This window comes from Dermacentor silvarum, chromosome 8 (assembly GCF_013339745.2).
Source record: "Dermacentor silvarum isolate Dsil-2018 chromosome 8, BIME_Dsil_1.4, whole genome shotgun sequence".
NCBI classification, from domain to species: domain Eukaryota; kingdom Metazoa; phylum Arthropoda; class Arachnida; order Ixodida; family Ixodidae; genus Dermacentor; species Dermacentor silvarum.
The window spans coordinates 11,783,441-11,805,597 of record NC_051161.1 but is presented as its reverse complement, the minus strand read 5'-3'; the positions used below and the strand labels follow the sequence as shown (position 1 = coordinate 11,805,597).

Here is a 22,157-nt window from a genome sequence, read left to right as displayed (position 1 = left end):
GTGGGAATGAGGAGGGGACGTTATACCTGGCTGCAGCTTCACAATTCGCGTACGCTACATTTAGCGAGGGAAAGATGCTCCCGCGAATTGTTCAGTAGACCTGTTTTTCATAATTCTAAGCCATTCACAAAATGACCAAATTACATATCGCTAGAAGTAAATCGTCGTCAGCAGGAAAAGCAGCAAATCACTCATTTCAGCAAGCCTGCAAACAAACAAACTTATACCTTACAAAATAGCAAGGAGAAGTAATAATAAAAAAGTTGTGCAACCGACACGATCACAATACGGCACATAATCAATGGCAAATCAGCCAATAAGAAAGGTGGTACGTGCGTCTCTCTTCCATTGGACTCGGTACGAAGTGAAAGAAAGGAATACAAGAAGGCTGCAGCGCAAGCGAAGCAGCCTTGGAGACGTGGCGGTGCAGCCAGCGCAAGGCCGCAACAACACGGCGGCTACTTCGACCGTCGAGCCGTGATCGGTGTTGGCCGCGCGTAGGTATCGAACCACGTTCGATCTACCGCGCCGCTGCTATAAGAGAAACGGCCAGCCGTTCGAGTCCGCGCCTTCGCCGCGTGCCTAAGGAAGGGCTGCCCGGAAGCGGATATGGGCTGTGGAAGCGCGTTCAGGCGGGAGGCCCCCGCTATCGCTCAAGCACAGCCAACGAAGGAAGACGGCGATAGCACGATAACGGTAAGTGTAATAGGGCGCACGTGTAATGAAGTGCGTTGAGCTCGAGGACTTGCACCCACGGTTACCAGAGAGTTCGACGACTCCCCTTTCTGCTCTTTCTGTTTGCAGCCAGCTGATTCTCCTGTTGGTTAGGTTGCGTGACAGTCAGTCAGCAAAGCTCGTCCTCTCGGCCGCCACTACCTCGCTTCTTCAATTATACGTTAACACTCTCTCCCGCCATCCGCCCTCTCCCTCTGCAACGGAATAGTTTATGCGTCCCCCAGGGGCGACATGGCTAGGCTACCTATGAACGGCAGTAGTTCCCCTTCCCACACTCAGTAAACAAGTCCTCCTGTTGCAGTTTTCGACAACGTTATTGTCATATCCAAACCGTATATGAAACAATCAGCGCTGTTCTCAATCTGTAGTACCGGAAAGCTTGTTCATCAATCTGTGACCTTGACTCCTTTCTGTAGACAAGAACGAAACATCGAAATCGGCTGATCCATGCGCCACAGTGGCCGCAGTGGTCAGTGCACGGCTAGTGAGACAGATTGGTTGAAAGGCAAAGCATAAAGCTCTGCTCCAGAGCAAACACGCGTGGGAAAGTACGTGCTCTGTGTCACACTGCACAATCCGTATTGTGAAGGCTTCACGATCGCTCGCCAATCGCTGCATCATGGCACTGCACGACACTTAATTGGTTGTCTACTTCCCGACGTATCGCTAATGGTTTTGCGTAATTTCTCTATAGACATTTTCACGGCGTCGGGAGAACGCGTTTTATGGACTACAACTTCCGAGCACGGGCGTTTCGTGTACCTGCACAATGTGGATAATTTCGGTACAACAGGTGTCTCGCGCAGTCCATTCTCGAACATGCCAGCACTTATAGAGTTTTTCGTGAAAAAATATTTACCGTGACACAAACAGGCGATTTAGAGAAGTATCTTTAATGAAAGAAATAGGGAGAGTTCGGCCGGAGGAGATGTGAGTCTCTGGCCTGCTACTCCGCATAAAGGGAGGAGGGATGGGGAAGAGAAAGGAATATCAGGCGGTGAAACTGATCAGAATTGCAGAAAGCCACATCATTTCATCTCAAGCGGCGTAGGAGCATCGATAACGGTACTATAGCTCATAGTCATGTTCACTCTACTTTATAAACAGCAGAAGAACATCCATCACAAAACAAAGGAGCACTGAAAGATCCCCTAAAGAGCGGCTGAAGTTTTACAGTATTTATTCGCAAATTATCTGGAAAATTGCATTGACTTAAAACTTAGATTACTAAGCGCAAAACTTCTGCTGGAGTGCACTCCTGCCCAGCGGGACTCGCCATGATTCATGATTCACTACATATAGGAAATAGTAAATGTTGCGATTGTCGGTTCTCGTAAAATAGCCATAGGCATCAATGCGTCCACCTTATTCTTTCCAGGCAGTCTGGAGGCAATACCAGGCAGTTTTCTTTGTCCAGAAAGCCAAGGCTAGACTGTCAGAACAGGAATGAGAAAGAGAGAAGTTCTATATGGGGAGAAATAAGGAGATTTAGGCTCGAGGAGCCTCGGTAATTGTATAGCTAAAAGATTACTCCATTTCCCGCTAAAGGGAACCATGTGTGGATGCGAAGCAGCGGGGAGGTGGTTAGCTTGAGTGGGAGATGGTTTCGCGGCAGCGGCCCGAGCGCTTATCGTGGCGCTGCACAGGGGAGAGAATGAGGCGCGCGCGCTCCGTCATTTTCATACCGCAGAACTACCGTGGCGCCCCCAGCGGAGTATGCAGCTGTCGCACCACCTGTCGAGTGCGCCGCTCCGGATTCCTAGAGGAAAGGGAGGGAGCGTAGGAGAGGAGAGAGAGGGGGAGGGGACGCGCATGCGCTGTAGGGGTGTGGCACGCGGGCGCCGCTCCGTAGTTTTCCTAGAGGAGAGAAAGGGGGGAGCGTAGGAGAGGAGAGAGAGAGAGGGGGAGGTGACGCGCATGCGCTGTGGGGGTGTGGGACGCGGGACAACGGACAGAGCCGCCGGCAAGAAATTCTTCGCATTTAATAGTTCACTATTTAACAGTTTATTTGATGAGCTATGCTATGCGTTCAAATTGGGGGAACTGAAGCCGGCCAATGCTTAAGGAAGGCTTTAGCTCGGATCAAATTCTAATTTTATTGTTCAAATACGTGTGAAACGCAGAAACGCTCGCATTAATACAACCCCTGAACCGATAAGAAGGAAATTTGCTGCAGTGATGGGAAAAAAGCTAAATTCTACTGTGTGTGAGAAGTAAACTTTCAATTTATGACCAAAAATAGTTTATAGAAATTGCAGAAAATCAATAAAAAATTTTAAAAAAACATTGTAACACACAGTTTACATTATTCTGACTGTCCTCACAACAACTAGCTATCACACTTCTCTAAACAGCACTGTTTCATTGTGTAAAGCGGCAAAATATAGTATATTAAATCAACGCTTACGCGAAATCAATGCATTCTGATCTTTTAAAGCCCTACTAACAAATTTTTGGTGTAGTGGCAGCGGTATAAATTTTTTAAATTTTGTTTGCTGCCGTTGTCCCAATAAGTGCACTTTATAAAATCATGATGCACACCGACGTACACACAAAACAGCGCCCGATAAACAGTGGTTCATGCAGTGGTCTAAAATTCTGAAAACTTCCCTGCACGATCACACGCGCACTTGACTTAGTTGTCCCCTTAAGCTCCGATCGCTGCGCACAGCGTGCAGGTTCTGGGCTAGATGTCCTTACCATCGGCAGCGACTTCGGGCTTTCGAAGTGGGACGAAGCAGCATGCGGTTCAGACAACGTCATTCTGCTCACCGACTCTTCAAGGGTGAGAAGTGCGCGCTGTGTGCCGATAACTCAGTATTGAAATAAGTTGTGTGACAGCGTAGACAACATAAGGAAAAAGACTCGGAAAAGACAAATATTTGAGGAATCTTCTCTGAAAAAAAGTTAAAGAAAAGCAATGGAGTAGCGTTATTCGGTTCGGTTTAGGCAAGACATCATCCCTTCCAGGAATTTCTGATGGCTAAAAAAACGTTCGTACCTAGAGAAAAAAATAAGCAGCGTATGAAAAATTTGCGGGCACAGAACCTAGTACTTAAAGAAATTTCTCTTGAGAAGTATGCACCTATATATTTTTATTCTACCGATCAAGAACAGTGAGAACGTGCCCCAGAGCCTTGTTAAAAAGTTATATACAGGTATGTAAGTCATAAGATCTCTATATCATCTTCGGACCAAAACTAAATGCAACCAGATATATGTGTTCGCACACAGTCATATAGGCCGCAATTCCACTGCTGACGGCTGGCGGATTCAATTGATAATGCGGGCGGAGCGTCTCTCTAACCACTGAAGAAGCGCGAAAAGCACGAAAAGGAATAGCATGGAAAAAAGCATCGCCATAGTGGAACTGAAAAAAAAAAAAGCAGCAGTTGGCAACAAAGGCTCACGGACCGCGCAGGGTTGTGTTACTCCGCTCGCCAATCACAGAAGCAAACAAAATCGTCACCATGCGACCTTTTCAACATGGCGTCGTACTTGATACGACTGTACTTCTCGTAATTGCATGTTCCACTATAATAGACGAGTGAAAACGTATAAAATTGCGCGTTTATCCCATAATGTGTGTGTGTGTGTGTGTGTGTGTGTGTGTGTGTGTGTGTGTGTGTGTGTGTGTGTGTGTGTGTGTGTGTGTGTGTGTGTGTGTGTGTGTGTGTGTGTGTGTGTGTGTGTGTGTGTGTGTGCGTGCGTGCGTGCGTGCGTGCGTGCGTGCGCGCGTGTGCGTGCGTGAGTGTGAGTGTGAGTGTGAGTGTGAGTGTGAGTGTGAGTGTGTGTGTGTGTGTGTGTGTGTGTGTGTGTGTGTGTGTGTGTGGTGTGTGTGTGTGTGTGTGTGTGTGTGTGTGTGTTGTGTGTGTGTGTGTGTGTTGTGTGTGTGTGTGGTGTGTGTGTGTTTGTGTGTGTGTGTGGTGTGTGTGTGTGTGTGTGTGTGTGTGTGTGTGGTGTGTGTGGTGGGTGTGTGTGTGTGTGTGTGTGGTGTGTGTGTGTGTGTGGGTGTGTGTGGTGTGTGTGTGGTTACCGTATTATTTAGGTAACAGGGAAAGATTGAAGTACGAACTATTTGCAGCTTCGCGGAGGAACAGTGGCTGGCGGTTATGAGAGCTTAGGCGGGGCGTCACTGCAGACTTAAGGTGTATCCGACTATAGTGCCATATGTAACTGACGGCGACTTAACTGTGCAACTACATTTTATGCAGACATGTGTAATGAGCTGTTTTCGCTATTTTTTCTACACGTGCTTCACTCCAGCGCAATATCTCACGCCAAATGTATGTTGCCTCCCATAAGGATTTTTTTTTTTTTTTGCTGCCCTTTTCATTTCCAAACACGTACGTACATCTGAATGCTTATGTGTGTTGTAGTTCACCTCACACAGCATATTGAAGACGAATAACTGACACAATCTCGTCCCCTCCTAGGTCTGTCATTACTTGCAGTACCCCGAAGGAACCACATTTATCTATTCGTACTTTGAGAGCATAGGCAGCAAGTATGACAAGACGTTGTTCTTCGGGCTCCAGTACGTTCTGAAGAAGTGGATGGTCGGGCCGGTAATCACCGTGAAGAAGATAAATGACGCCAAGGAATTCTTCAGGATGCACTTCAACCAGGAGCTCTTCAACGAGTCCGGATGGATGCACATCGTCGAGGTGTCAGAGTATACTTGAACTTGTACACTGAAGTAAATGTACACTCCTGCAACAGTTCTATATACTGGCTGACAGCATGAATGAATAAATTAATTATATGGCAGCTTGAAGCTGACAAAGCTCAGAGATGACAACACGACAATCGCTTACTTGTGCCTTCTGTCGCTTAAATGATAGATTTAAACTATATAGGACAGCTTCAACTTTGAGTGAACCGAATGTCAATTTTGTAAATACTTAAACGTCTAATGCACGCCTTACAAATGTGACAAAGAAATTAAGAAGGGCAGGCTCAGACGAAACATGCCACTTTTTCTTCTTCATGAATACCAAAAATATTAATAGCACCTATTTTATAATATAGCCTTAAAATTTATATTAACGATTATTATTCATTTAATATATTATCTTTATAATTTATGAAACTCCATTTAAGCTTTCTTCCCTTTTTTTACCTACTACCACCTGATTCATGGCAGATCCTCCGTAGTGAGTAAAGCCATACCATTAGGCACCACACCAAAATAAACCACAATAACATGAAGTCGAGCTGATCGGTGGCTCTCTTAGGGTTGTGCAAGTTTTGATTTTAATATATATTTTTGTACGTTAGGTCATTAAAGTGCCCATCCCTTCGCCGTGAACAATCCATAAATTACAGAACAAAAAGTACTCCCGCTCGAAAAAGGAAGCCTGAAAAAACGCACTGTCATGCTCGCTCTTAAACGCTATCTGGCGTCTTCATAACTATGGTCGTACTTTGTCAGGGCAGCCTTTTCGATCATGCTCTGCCTTTACCTTAGCTAACAGGAAGTGTTATCTTGGTGTCATTCTTGTGGCAGCAGCAGCACGATGGCCACCTGCCCCTCTCGATCAGGGCAGTGCCCGAAGGCAGCCTCATCCCCACGCGCAACGTCCTGTTTACTGTAGAGAACACGGACCCTGAAGTACCGTGGCTCACGGGATGGTTTCAGGTGAGCCTTGTGTCACGGATGCTCCTTGTGAGCCCCGAGACTTTGGTAATAAGAATAAATGACAGAAATGCGTACAGGCAGGCTCAAACGTTTACGGGATGCGAGATCTGAGAAGAAGCCGAAACATCTCTGAGCCTGGGCCACGCAGCCTGGATTCTAAGTTCGCTATGCTTGTACTAGTGTATATGCGACCAACATATTATTGTATTCTTTCAATGGCTGCAAGCTAAAACTGGGCTGATTCGATCTTTTCGACGAACCCGCCTTCCATAAGCTCTTTTACCCTGCCTGCATGCATCAAGAACAACACGAGAACAAGTAAAATAAGAAAGAAAAAGAAGGGAAAAAAATAACGTTCTGTTCTCTCTTTTCCTCACACAGTCAGTCATTACCGGCTCGAATATGTTCACCCAAATTCGCTACATGTAAAACTATAGCTTCTCTCCTGATATTAATGCTGGCCTTCCTTTATTTTCTGTTCTGTCATGTCCATATCCTACCTCACCTATCCGTACCCGTATTCCTATCAAAGGTCTAAAAATATTTCGACCCGATTCATACTGCAGTGTAACCTACTCTGCTTCTAAAATATGTTAATTCGAAAGTACGTTCAACGGCAGAAATTGTCATATATTCATGCGCAATGCAGTGCACAAGTAGCGAGAACTGGGCGACTTTTGAAAAAAAAATGGGGTTTTACGCACCAAAACCACCATCTGATTATGAGGCTCGCCGTATATAGTGGGGGACTCCGGATAACTTTGGACCACCTGGTGTTCCTTAACGCGCACCTAAATCTAGGTACACGGGTGTTTTCTGCATTTCGCTCGTATCGAAATGCGGCTGCTGCGGGCGAGTTGGAGTATGTTCATGATCTGTCAGAGCAACTAGACAAAGACGAAAAAGAAGAGACGATCACAGGCAATGAACCGCTTGAGATCGCCTCTTCCTTATCGTCTTTGTCTGGTTGTTGCACTGACAGATCATGAACATACATACGTAAGTCGGTGTTAGAGCGCAGCTCTTATGCGCCTGCCCCTGCGGCGAGCGTCGGCGTCCCACCTCGTAACGGAGCACAGCGAAAGATGAGAGCGAAAGCGGAGAGCAGCGGGGGATGAAAAATCGGCGAGAGCGAGGAAAGCGCGAGGCGGAAAGCGGAGGAGGAGGAGGGTGCAACGGAACCACGAGGCGGAAAGCGGAGGAGGGTATGGCGAAAGCGTCAGAAGAACAGCGTAGTGCCGCGCACGAGGGGCTTTGCGGCGGCGATGGCTACGAGATGGTGCCAGAGTAGCGCGCGTCGTCTGTATGGAAACAAAGCGCTGTATGAGCGGAGGTTGTCTGCGGCGGCTGCTGGGAATCGCGCCCACGCGTCACCCACGCGCTTTCTGTCGCAGTCTCCCGATTGGCGAGGCAGTCGAGCCATAATTCGTTCCATTTGCAACGTGCCACACAAGACAGCTTGTCCGCGCCAGCCAATATATCGCTAAATGAAAACAGCTGCTGAGCTGCTGACAGTCGAAATTACTGGTCGACACGCTCGCATGAACTCTACATCGCAGCACTTTCAAAATCCGAAGCCATCAACAAGTCATGCCGCAAGCAAAGAAGGCCAGGGAACAGTCTGGGAGACTGTCGAACTGCTGGCGCCAAAACAGAACCAGCACAATGAGCCCACACCTTATAGTCGAGAAGTTGAAAAATACTTCAATGAGCCGCTGATCCCAAAAAGGATGATCCTTTGAAATATTGGAATGAGCATGGACCTTCACTGTGTCCCCGAATCTCCAAAATTGCTTTGCGATACCTTCCCTTCCCTGCTACAGAGGTGACCAGTGAACGCATGTTTTCAACTGCAACAAACACCGTAACATCGCGGCCATGTAATGTGGAAAAGCTTATGCTTCTGTATGACAATCTGTAGCCTTGCGGTAACAGTCAGTGTGCTGCAGGACATGAGCAACATCATTTCTTTGTTCTTTCTGTAAATGTTTAATAAAGTCTTTCGTATGCGATATTCGATTCATATTCGATATTTTTGGCCACTATACGGCACTATTCGATTCGAATTAGATTCGAGATAAAGTATCACTGTTCGCACACCCCTAGAAAACACGTATACAGCTGCGCTGAAATTTCGCCTTAGGGAAGTATCGTAATCATCGGTGAAGTTTTTTACTATGTACATCATCATGTCACAGTACCGCACGGCACGATGGAGGGGGACCATGAAGCTATAGAAGTATTGGTACGGGCAAATTGTGGGATGGGAGTCCACTGCACTTAGGGGCGACGCCGAACGCGTTTCAGAACGGGGAATAACATATCTTCAATGGAAATTCTGAAAACGCATCGCTGTGTTCTTCTGATCGTGTTTTAATAAAAGATTCACAACATAGGTTGCCATTACTGTGGGTTCATTATCTTTATCTTTCTGCTAGGGGAAACTCGAATATTTTTAGGATTGCGCCAAATACATGTTAAAGATAGACCACCCTGACCATGTGCTGTGTCGACTGCTGCTTCTCAACAGTAACAACAATATTTGCGCTCATTAAAGTTATGCTAACTTCAGCACATTTATCAAGAGCAGGGGAGCGCTGGGTTCGCAAGTGCGTTTGCGCAGTATAAACTAAACCACTGGTTCTAGATGAAGCAACTTTGAGCGTGGGTTGCCAGATGGCTAGTGATTCTCGTTATGCGAGTGGACTTCTCAGCTTCCTTTTATCAAACATGCCGCCTTACGCCAGGCGAGCATCAATAGTCACCAAAGGGCAAAGTGAATGTGTGCCTTATCGCGTCGCGTTACCTATCACTCACTCCTGCATGCAATAGTGTGTGCCGTGAGGCATGCGGTGGCCTGTCAATAGGCGCCGCTTGCTGAGATGTAAATTGTCTTGAGTCAGCGATCTACACTAGGCGGCGCAAATACACTGTAAGGAATTGGGTCCTTATTGCTGAATAGGGAGCATTCATGCAAAGCAGTGCATGCAGGCTCCAGCCGAACACAGCTCCGGTACTCTAGACCATAGACAAGTGTATATACACACGACATTACGGAAAGGCGAAGGACCACAGAGCTACACTTCGTAATGCCTTTTCCTAGACATGATTCGCAACCCGCTCGTGTCATACGTCATAACCCTGCAAGGAGAATTTTGTTGTTAGGATAAAGCGACCCTATAGAAACTATTCGCAGCAGTTCTTAGTGTTAATAGTGCCACGTCAGACTCGAGCTGAACGTCTACGTAGCACACATATAGCAAGGGTCACATCCGAAGACGTAACATGATACATTAGCGAAGATATTTCCCTCTGCGCAGACACTATTTATGCAGACATGGTACCCGACTACGGTGGCGACGAACGCGTGGCATTACAAGGAGATCATGGCAAGGTACCTTCTGGACACCTGCGGTTCTACAGCTTCTATACCGTACCAGCTACATGACTTCGGCTCTGGTGGTGCTTCCTCTGTCGAAGTAAGATCCGACGACCTTATACTTTTCGTTACGTTTGATAGTCGCCTCACGAAGTCAGTATAAACGTTGCAGAAGAAATATTGATTGATTGATTGATTTTTGATTGATTGAAGTTACGAAAGCAACACACGGGCTAAAAGACGCTGTAATACCATTAAAAAACGGCGCCACGGCGGACGGAGGATGGAAAGAAAAAAATTATATATATATATATATATATATATATATATATATATATATGCATACTCGAACACGTGATCGCAATCGTACTGTAACTTTGCGAAGTTGTCAACAGAGCTAAAACGAGAAAGAACAAAAAAAGTTGTCGCAGTTTCACCTCAAAGGTGAAGCATCAATTGCGATAGCAAACTTGAAGAGAGCTATACGGAGTAATGATAGCAGCTTTATCAGCTGTATAAACTTGGACATGCAGCAGCACCGGCAACACGCAGAACTGTTGTCGACGCCGTCGGCGTTTTGCCCGCGTTCCCTCAAAATGCGTGCGGCGTTGGTGACTGTTGCCGGAGCCTCTGATATAAATAGGCACTTGGTGCCGCAGCTAAACGTCGCCTCCCTTCCCTCCCCCCCCCCCCCACGGCCTTTCGTGCGTCGGAAGAAGGCACGCTTGCTCTACATATATGGTGATTGTAGAGGAGGAAAGAGGCGCCTACTTCTGCAGCCCTTAAGGGAGTACAGAGCAGAACGCGCGTTTGTTCTCCGCCGTGCATTCACTCCCCGTGAAAGCGCGCGTCCCTCGCGCCCTTTCACTCGCACAAACAGCGTTCGGCGCGCGGCGACGATTTCATCTCCATTGACGTCATACGGAACCTCACGGCGACGGCGACGCCGACGGCAGAAATCTGCTTTTGAGTGTCCATATAATTGCTATCGCAATAAAAGTTGTCGCAGTTTCACCTGAAAGGCGAAGCATCAATTGCGATAGCAAATTTGTAGAGAGCTATACGGAGTAATGATAGTAGCTTTATCAGCTGTATAAACTTGGACATGCAGCAGCACCGGCAACACGCAGAACTGTTGTCGACGCCGTCGGCGTTTTGCCCGCGTTCGCACAAAATGCGTGCGGCGTTGGTGACTGTTGCCGGAGCCTCTGATATAAAAAAAGTTGTCGCAGTTTCACCTGAAAGGTGAAGCATCAATTGCGATAGCAAATTTGAAGAGAGCTATACGGAGTAATGATAGCAGCTTTATCAGCTGTAATAAACTTGGACATGCAGCAGCACCGGCAACACGCAGAACTGTTGTCGACGCCGTCGGCGTTTTGCCCGCGTTCCCTCAAAATGCGTGCGGCGTTGGTGACTGTTGCCGGAGCCTCTGATATAAATAGGCACTTGGTGCCGCAGCTAAACGTCGCCTCCCTTCCCTCCCCCGCCCCCCCACGGGCTTTCGTGCGTCGGAAGAAGGCACGCTTGATCTACATATATGGTGATTGTAGAGGAGGAAAGAGACGCCTACTTCTGCAGCCCTTAAGGGAGCACAGAGCAGAACGCGCGTTTGTTCTCCGCCGTGCATTCACTCCCCGTGAAAGCGCGCGTCCCTCGCGCCCTTTCACTTGCACATACAGCGTTCGGCGCGCGGCGACGATTTCATCTCCATTGAAGTCATACGGAACCTCACGGCGACGGCGACGCCGACGGCAGAAATCTGCTTTTGAGTGTCCATATAATTGCTATCGCAATAATAGGCACTTGGTGCCGCAGCTAAACGTCGCCTCCCTTCCCTCCCCCTCCCCCCCACGGCCTTTCGTGCGTCAGAAGAAGGCGCGTTTGCTCTACATATATGGCGATTGTAAAGGAGGAAAGAGACGCCTACTTCTGCAGCCCTTAAGGGAGCACGGCGCAGAACGCGCGTTTGTTCTCCGCCGTGGGTTCACTCCCCGTGAAAGCGCGCGTCCCTCGCACCCTTTCACTCGCACATACAGAGTTCGGCGGTGCGCGGCGACGATTTCATCTCCATTGACGTCATACGGAACCTCACGGCGACGGCGACGGTGACGCCGACGGCAGAAATCTGCTTTGGAGTGTCTATATAATTGCTATCGCAATAAAACTAAAAGCAAACATCACCACTCATCGTTCATTTGTGAGCAATCAAGGTAGATTAGGTGCGAGAACCACTCTACAAGGCGAATTCCATTCCAAGCCTATGTAATGTACCATGTACTGCAGCGGACAAAAGACACCCTTCGCATTTTCAGCGAAGTGGCTTACTGTATGCCAGCTTACATACATACATACATACATACATACATACATACATACATACATACATACATACATACATACATACATACATACATACACACACACACACACACACACACACACACACACACACACACACACACACACACACACACACACACACACACACACACACACATACATACACACGTACATCATACATACACACGTACGTACGGTCAGACAGACAGACAAATAGATAGATAGATAGATAGATAGATAGATAGATAGATAGATAGATAGATAGATAGATAGATAGATAGATAGATAGATAGATAGATAGATAGATAGATAGATAGATAGAAACTCTATTGGTGAAAAAAGAGAGTTTGGGAAGTAGATTGTCGGAGTCCTCTAGTGAGGCCCCTCTGGCTTTAGCCGTCCTCCGGACCTGATCCAGGAGAGCCAGCTGCTCCTCCAGGTCCGAGAGCTTAGTAAAATGCTAAATTTCCAATTACCACGTATATTGCGAGGAAGATGGAATTGCGACTGGATCGCGATGCTTCAACACTTGGAGTTCACCTATTTTCCCAATGAACATGCATGCTAAAACACTCAGGCGTCTCTCAGCGTCTTTTTTCATCCCACAATTGCAGTCGGCTGCCATTGGAGGCGCGGCGCACTTAGTCAACTTCCTAAGCAGCGACAACATAGCCGGGATTCGCCTCGTCCACCAGTACTATGGCTTGCCCATGGCGGGGTACTCGTACCCTTCCACAGAGCACAGGTAGGGAACTGCACAATGAGGACCCCGCACAAGCTAGACCTCTGGAAACCACGCTTAGCGGATTGTTTTCTCATTGTTGTTTTTAAGCCAGTGCGAAAAGAGGCGATGCCCTTAAAGCAATATATATAGAGAAAAAGGAAGGAAAGGGAGGGGGGGGGGGGGGGTCCTTAATGAAAATTGGAGATGAATCCTGGAGCATGATATAGGAATTCCTAGGCAAAAATTTATATATTGGCATACGAAAAACGATGATAGATTTATAGACGAATACTCTGTCGATCTAACTCCACTTGATACTTAAGCGTCACTTTAAGATACAGACTATAGACGGAAGACAGCGCTTTGTCTACGTCTCTTTCGGCGTCCTTATGGTTATAGCGCAGTTTCTGCACGGATTGCCTGCTGTGCCTGTCAAGCTTTAAAACACGCAGTGTATTATACATATAGGTATGTGCTTTAACTCTACATATACAGCGTGCTCCACAAACATTTGACAGTGCAACAAGCTAACTATGCTGACGATGAGTATAGGCATAGTGTATTGCCTGTCATCCGATTCCACCAATAACGTTATTGTCACCAAAATCTCCTTTTTTTTTCCCTTTCTTTATCTTTACTGGTTTATCTCGTAGGAGCACGAAAACTTGGGCTTGTTTGTAAAACGGCATGGTTGCTACACGGCGAAAAAAAAAAAAGAAAGGCGAGAACACTACGCGAGGCACTTCACCTTGCCTCGTGTATTTTCTTTCGCCGCATAGCAACCACCTTTGGCTGAAAGAACCATCTCCGCTGAATTAAGTGGCATGGCTCGCAGCACCATGACACCGTGGGGCCCGGCGGGGGAGTCGGCGGCGTGTCGCCAGGCGATGCACGCGTTCCCCAGCGGTCCGGCCTCAGTAGCCAGCGACACCTACCACGCAGCGAACTGCTGCGAACACGTCTGGGGTCAAGACCTACGACACCTGGTCGAAGCCCGCGCAGAGCTCTACGGCGGCATGCTCATCGTCAGGCTGCAGTCCGGCGACCCGCCGGAGATCATCGTCGAGGCAAGGAATCGGATGATACGCATATATATCATATCATAAGAAGCAACAAACAATGACACCAAGAACATAAAGGGAAATTACTTGTACTTACTAATTGAATTAAAGAAATGATAAATTAATGGAAATGAAAACGGATGAAAAAATGTCGCAGTTTCGCCCGAAAGGCGAAGCATCGATGGCGATAGCAAATTAGTAGAGAGCTATTCGGAGTATAGGGATAGTGGTTTTATCGGCTGCATAAACTTGGACACATTCGCTTACTAAGTGAATTAACAATCGTGGTGTCAGCGTGCACAAGCAAACATGAATAGATCACTCTGAATGACCGCAGACAACGCCTGTCAAAACGCCGCAGCGGGCGAAGGCTCGCGCGGTCTATCGCTTCAGCGGAAACTGAGCGGCGAATGCACAGCGCATACAAAGGTCAGAGCCGTGTGGAGATAAGAGACGGTGCGGGCAACCGCCAACGCAGGGCAAAGTGCAGAGGAGTTGTGCAGAGAAGTTGTTGGCAGAGGAGAAGCTGCCAACAAGAATGGCTATTGCCATCAAAACGGGATTTACGTCCTAACACATGAAAAGAGCGAATGTCCTCTCATGAATCTAGGGAACCACCGCAGTGCCACTTAAATGAACACTAAGCAGAAAAAGAAAGCAATTTGACCTGTGTATTAGTAAAATGCCCTTGACAATACCAGAAAAGCCAATCTGCTCGCAAAAATATTAGAAAGGAAAATACAGAAAGGAGACGCCGACAGGCAAAAGCGCATGAGCGTGCGCTCTGCTACAAAAATCGCAAACAATTCGCCATATATTATTTACACAGATGCGGCAAAGAATTCCTCTCAAGAATACTCCTGAAGAAGGAGCCGAATTGGCTCCGAAACATCGGGCTAATAAATTCCCTTATTTGGTTGGCGTCACTCTCTAAGTCTTAGGGAATATATTGTATTCTAATACAGCCAAAAACTCTTAACCTAGCAAGGTTCAAGAACTTCTACTAGGCCACAAAAATTAGCACCCAGATTCCAAAAAATAAATAACAAATTGTGGCATTACACTGACGTACCGTTGCCGTAGTTTCGGCGCGAAATTCAAAAAATGGAAATTCGACCTTCATTTTCTTGTTTGTGAGCACGAAACATATGACAGCGAGACAAGAAAAACAAATACACGAGGACGAGCGCTAATGTGCAACTGCTGTCGTTTATTTCCACAACACATTTATCTGAGTACAGAGCGCACGAAAGAGTCCAGAAGAACGTGGGGGGAAAGCAAGAGAACGAGACAAGACACTCAACATCTTGCATCTTATCTCAAAATTGACGAAGCTAAAGTTTTGAAGGAATACTTTATCAGTCTAATTAAATTGGTATGGTGTTTCCTTTAGTGTTCCTTTAATCCTAGCCGTCGCTGTCGAAGTACGGACTTCACCGCGCGTACTTCGCGAGCATCGAACACTACAATGAAAGTTCACTTCTTCACCGAGTGGACACAAACGACAGCATTCTTCGTGAGTACGCGTATCCCTCGTACAGTGTCCGTGTAATCAACCCTATTTCGCGGTGCCGAGTGGCCCATCGCAGCTACTACGGCGGCGCGGCTACGTGCGCATGATGAGCGAGCAACGAAGCAAACTTGCGGCATACTGCGCAGGTTTAATGCCAAAAAGCTCGAACTAGATTTACGAGCGGTCACCCTAGACTTTTTCTAGTGAACCCAGCGAAGGAAAAATGATAATAAAGCCAGCCTGCACGTACGTCAAACCACAAAATCAAAATAAAAATAATGAATTAATTCAAGGCTGCAGCATTACATCGAGATCAAGAGCACGTCACCGTCTTCAGTCATCCGATGAAGTTATCGTTTACAATTAGGTTACTTCAGTTTTTGCCGTAGCCACCCGGATCCAGTAGCATCAATGGGTGGTGGTTTATCAAAACACGCAGAAAACGGGTGGAGGGCAAGGAAGGAAGGCGCACGGCATGCTCAGTTTTGTCAGCGCACGAATTTTCGGCGCAACCTGTGTGTCAAAAGAAGCACGTGCACTGCCCCCGCCCCTCCGCACTTTTGGTTTTGCCAGCGCATATGCGCCGGCACATCACAACTCTGGCACATCAGAATCACACAGCGAAACACTCAAGAGCAAAGTAAATATCGATGCGCGTTTTTTTAAATAAGTAGAAAGCAGTTGGCTACTTACCGAAAATAAAGAAGTTGTCCCAAATGACGTACTGGTATCAAACCACCAATTAAGACGCCAGTCTGTTCTTCCCAATGAGTCCACATAACTCGCGGCGCGTCGCCTGCGTTCGCTGAGAAACTATGAAACACTACGGATCTTTTACTGCGAAAACGCACAGAAGGTCACCCAACAAAACCGTCCGGACGTCTGCTATTTCCTTTTCTAGCTTCTTCGCAACGACATCACGTAAGGATTTGGAATCGCCGTTTGCGCCATGTAAAAACACTGCCGACGCCACCTCAAGGCCGGTCTTGAACTGGCGAGTTCTTGCAGCGACCGCTAGGTTGGCTAGGTCTAATGGCGAATTTGACAAAATCGCACTGGTGCTTACAGGCGCGGACAAGTTCCTGTGGCGATGAAGGGAAAGAAAAGCGCGCACAAGTGAGAGCGCTTCAGAAAAAGAGTCCCGCGTTTTAATCTACGTTAGTTTAGGCTGGGGAACAGAAAACATAAACACCTTATTAGCAACAGTTAAATATGACAGAATACACCACTGAGCGTAAAAGTTTACTTATTTTGCGGCTTTTGCCTTCTGCGTCTTGGCAAACGCGAAACCGTCGCACGTGGAAGCTGCGTCGATTCAGCATCTGTTCCGAGCAACCAAAAGCACTGTCAAACGCTGCTGGACTAATTGGCGCGGGAACACATGCGAAGCAGCCAGGGGCCCGTAGCTTTCCCTTCATAGCCACAAAAAGTTGTATGCGAGTACACATTCACTGCGACCGCCATAGCGTAAGGGTTTAGGTAAGGGGGCTTAGGTCTAGGGCTTGGAGGGAGTAAAAATGACTTTCCTTCCTCCTTGGTGTAGGATACTACCACTTTACTAGAGATCAGTGGGTACATGGTTTAGTGTACTAGAATATATGGTCTGTGCACGACCGGTACAGTGTGGCTTTGCTGTGTGGCGACCATCAAGTGCCACGACCGACTTAGCGATGGACAACATGGAAACGCAAATATGGTGGCATTTCATTACTTGTGATGAAGTTCCTGATCAAATGCTAGCTATGGAAACAACTATGAGCAGAATATATGGGAGGTATTCAACTTATCTTCATATCTGAAATAAATAAATAAAAGAAAAGCTCAGTGAGGCAGCATTTTCTCATGCTGGTTATTATCAAGTGGTGTGCAATGAACTTATAAAACAGATTGATTCATTCAGATAAAAACAGCCTTTATTTACATAAACATATGAAGCCATTGAACGCCATGTACGGGGCTTCCAAACAAGAAGTTAGAGGAAGGAGGTGGCTTGGCATGATCAACAGTGCTTGAACAAAGAATGTCACTGTAGCCATCTCTTATTCAACCACACAGCTGATCATGTATGTATGATCATGATCATATTACAGGTACGTCATATTGTGGTGTATATTTGAAGCACACTTTACAGGCTTTGTTCTTCGTCAGTGGCAATGTAATGGTCTTGAACACGAGTGTAAATGTGCGCAAGGACTGCCAGCATTAGGTGACTGCATTGGTTCAAGGTTGGGGTGGGATTTTTTTTCGCTTATTGCTTCTCACTTTTTGAAACCTTAACAGCTGATGTCTATGAAAAGGGAGTTCAAGAAAAACAAATCATAGGAATAGTAACATCTTTAAATGCTGTTGATGCAAAGTGATTGAAGTATTATGCCACTCCATGTGCCGCAGGGATCCGTGTCTTAAGGCCACCATGGATTCTAACGGACCGACTGAGGCCCTGAACAATGGTGCAACTTAAATGTAAAAGAAGAAAAAAATAATGTTTTATGCTTGAACCACTGTGTCCACAGCGGGCGCTTCTGTGATTATCAGCCCAAGCAGTTGAGTCATGCTCACATACAGCTTTGTTCATATTGTCTGGTGCTGTGTACTTACTTGGAGATAAATATTAATGACACTCGCAACATAAGTGCTGCGTTTTTGAGACGACGCCGTTAATTTGCGCCAGCGACTCTCTTAGCTAGATTGTTCCCCAGCTGTTCTACATAGATACTCAACTTACACTGTGCTTTTCTCGAAGGTCTTGGAGATACTTGGGAGGCACTACTCGGTCACGGTGAACTCACTGGGCTTTCGCGAGCTGCCACCCTATGTGCGCTTGATGCACAGCGACGGCATGACACTGGAGATGGCTGAGGCTGTCCTAGCCAATGCCAAGGCACACCGCTGGAGTGCTCAAAATGTGCTTCTGGCCAGTGATGGCACACTCATGCGGGACCCGCGAGGACCAGCTCAGCGCTTTGCCTTTCAATGCAGTGCAGCCATCGTTGGTGGACATGAGGTGATCATGTGTGGCATCTGCTTTATTGAACATGTGAATGTGACAATCTAAGTCCCACTGCATGCCTTCGTGCTGTGGTGAGTGCGTGATTTACCATGGATTTCCTACCGATCATGTGCTGATGGCATGTCCAGTGGTCATGTGTTGCCACTCTCCCTGCAGCCTTGTAGCAATGTTACAGACATACCAGTTGAGTTGTGACAAGGATTGCCCTGTTCTCCCAGCCCCTAGAGCAACGTGTTGGGGGAAAAGTTGCACATAAGAACATCCCAACAACATGGCTATGCATTGATGGGCTAGCTGGTGCAGCCATAGCAAATGGCTTGGTTGTGGCATTGCAATAAACACAGAGAACAATCATCAATGTTCTTGTCTGTGTCCCCTGTGTTAGAAAGAAACCGCGATCAGTGTTCCCAAAGTATGAAGGCCACCTGCTACAAGTGCTGTGAACACAATGAATTCGGTTGCACTCACTCACTGGCAAAGTTGCACTGAAACAAATGTCAATAACTAATGGTGCATAAGGTGCTGTTCATGGGGAAGTCAGATGCTCAGAGGTGTCAATGTGGTGACACAAGAGAAAATAAATTGGTAAAACTGGCAGGTTGGCGACTATTAAATATGATACAGGGAGAGCAGCAACAACTGAAAACACAGACAGTATCAAACACACTGCCCCTTTTAGGTGTGTTAAGTTCAAAAGCCTTGATTAAAGGCACTTCTGAATATATTTCAAGACACCTGGCCCCAACATAACTAATGTCCATTAGTTACGAAAATTAGTTCTTTGAACGTTGAAAACTGCAGATTGTTTCACTATTGCGCTTTCCGTGTCACCTTATTGTGTCTTTCTTATTGCCAGCTGCATTTAATGCAGCACATGCAAAATCAAAAAACCTTTTGAATTTGAATCCCATAAAAAAGAGCTTTCCTGTTTACCAATAGTATCAATGCACATTTTAGTTGTGCCTTATTCTTGGTGGTTTGTGAGACAGTGGTTGAAAAAAGTATGTTTCTCTTTCCATCAGAAAGAAGTACACAGGAACCCAATGACTGACACCGGATTGAGCTCCAAGAAGGGCAGGCTGACTTTACAGCATTCTGTCAGCGGGTACACCACAGTGGAACATGGCCAGGGAAACCCTGAAGAGGTGACAACTTTTAAGCAGAAAGCTAAAACTAAACTCGCTGCATTTTTTTACATGATCGCTTTCACATCTACCCGTCTTCAATAGCATTACCACGAATGAACCTCGTAAGCAAGTCTGGACCACCTGCAGGTTTTTTTTATTATTCTTTCAAGGTTTCATATTGCTCGAAAATTAAAAAATCTCTCACTGCCGTCATAGTTTTCTATTAGGAAAGAAATAAGTTTTTTTTCCTGCAAACATATCAAGCGTGCCCTAATCTAATCAGAGAAAAAACAAAGGATGAGAGAATCTGCTGCACTTGTTTATTTCATTTCCTTCCACTGGTTATCAGTTCTGCACATTACAAGGCATGTCAAATTGCATTTTCTCTTAGCATTACTCAGTCGCATCTGATCCCAAATTCATATTGCTGTCTTTTTCTTTTATTTCATACCTATCAATTTACTTTCCATTGCTCAATGTGCAATCCTCAGCTTTCCGTGATGTGTCTACACACGAGTTAAACCGTACAGGACAAGAGTTCACAATGATCTCTGGATGAGGACATTGTCCAGCAGATTTACTCTTCCTCTCATACATATTGCTCCTGGAGATTTCTTTGAATGTGAAATCCCTTACATGAACAGTAAAAGACAAAGGCAAAGCAACAGCTTACAAATGCGACTTCAAGGCTACCATCATGTGAGTGACTGCTCGGAACTGGATTCAAAATAAATGTGAACACGCTACTTAATGCAGAATCTCCACCATTATTCAGATCTGCAATTCTCTGTTCCCTTAAATATGATGTGGTGTTATTACCATGATTTACAAGAGTATGTGCAATTTTGATGTTATGGGGGCTACAATATGGTTTGGTTGAAGTTAAAATGAATTTAATGTTTACAACAGCACAGATCTACATTAAACTAACAAAACAATTGAACTTGAACATTGCAGAACCATAACAAAGTTAAGTGTTTAAAATATATTTATACGGAAAAGGACAATAGCAATGTTACCATTGAATGTCACTGCATTCATCCATGTTTCATCCACATTTATCTGCTATTGTGTTTTCTATAGGTTTCTATTATTAGTTAAAACCTGCCCAGCAAGACATTTATAGTTCTCGTATGGCTCTTGAACGTTTTCCAATGCCATTTAATATGTGCTTGAATTAAATTTTTCCTTTCAGGATTGTCTTGTGCATGTGTTTAAAGACGGCCATCTCCTTGTGGACCAGACATTCGAAGACATCAGAAGACGTTCCCAAGAGCCCTTAGATCGCTTCAATACATAGCGCCACAAGATCATATATTAAATGGCTTGTGTTTTGTATGTGCCCAGCAACACTAAAATTGAAGTACACAAACAACATCTTTCCGAGCAGCCCTGTAAGCAAGGCCAATGTTGTCCAATGAAGGGCCATGGTGGCCCAATTGAGCCCATTGGCCTTGCTTCCCTGGATAGGGTGGCGGTAGAGGGCCCTCTTCAAGTCATCATTTTTAGCAAGGTTTGTCCTTTTTAACTTAAAATATAACTGCAATGAAATTTGGGCTGTGTAAAAAGTAGTGTCAAATAGCTTAGATAATGCAGCCCCCATGTACAATTGTATGTTTGAAATATGTATGGATGCAACATGAAAAGCTAGCAAAAATAGATAATCTCGACACTGAAACAGAGGAAAAAAAAAAAAAGCTGCCATTGTAGCTTGCTCAACATGATGCAATTAGAAAATTATATTCGCAGGTTTTACATGCAAAAACCATCATAAAATTACGAGACGCGCCATAGTGGGGGGACTACAGATTATGTTTGCGTTTTTTAACGTGTACCTAAATATAAGTACACAAGCGTTATGTAATTTCACCATCAAAATGTGGCCGCAATCAAACTACAACATCAAGCTCAGCAGTGCAACATCATAGCCACTAAGAAACCACGGCGGAGATGGAAATGACGCACAATCCACCATATTGAGAATCAGTGTAGCTTCTCGGCATGACCTCAGAGATTGAGGAGTGCCCTTGGCGCATTGAAAATCTCGGAGCTGGAATCACCGGGATGCTGGAATCTGCTAATATAACTGCTAACCACTAAGGGCACGCATTGTCTGCTTAGGTGCTATTTAAATGTTGTTGATAAGTAAATTAGACAGTTACAAGCACTAAAGTTTTGCCAAGATTGCATCACCGCATATACTGCTCATGTACAACCAATTCAGCTAAAACAATGAGCAAAATGCATCTTGTTCTCGTTTCGCTCATCATCTTGAATTTCCATCTTCAGCATTCCCCGTTTCCCCCCTGAAAGTAGCCAAAGTGAGATTTTGTTACAGTGGGATTTAATGATTCACCCATTCTTTTCTCAGGTTTTTGTCATATCTCAGCAAGGCAGGAACGACTTTGAAGACAATACTAGATTTTGATAGGCCAGCCTTACTTGCCTAGTCATCAGATGGCATAGATAAAGCTCATAATAATAAAAAAAAAGATATCTGCTGGAAGTTGCTATACAAGAATGCCTAGTAAACAATTTGCACAACTGTTATAAAGGACACAGACACTGCGAAAAACGTTATGCGTGAAGCTTCATCGATCATGCATGTATGACTACTGTGCTTC

At 45.8% G+C, this 22,157-nt stretch overlaps 1 protein-coding gene across 1 annotated transcript; it reads left to right on the top strand.

The window, feature by feature from the left end:
- Positions 1–609: 609 nt before the first annotated feature.
- On the top strand, positions 610–20,881 carry LOC119461944 (nicotinamide phosphoribosyltransferase). The gene is made up of 10 exons (XM_049672331.1): positions 610–696; positions 3,407–3,520; positions 5,172–5,402; positions 6,248–6,376; positions 9,697–9,855; positions 12,713–12,843; positions 13,658–13,889; positions 18,140–18,400; positions 19,429–19,551; positions 20,729–20,881. Exons 1-10 carry the CDS (start codon positions 610–612, stop codon positions 20,831–20,833), a joined length of 1,572 nt encoding a protein of 523 aa, XP_049528288.1. The 3' UTR covers positions 20,834–20,881.
- Positions 20,882–22,157: the final 1,276 nt, after the last annotated feature.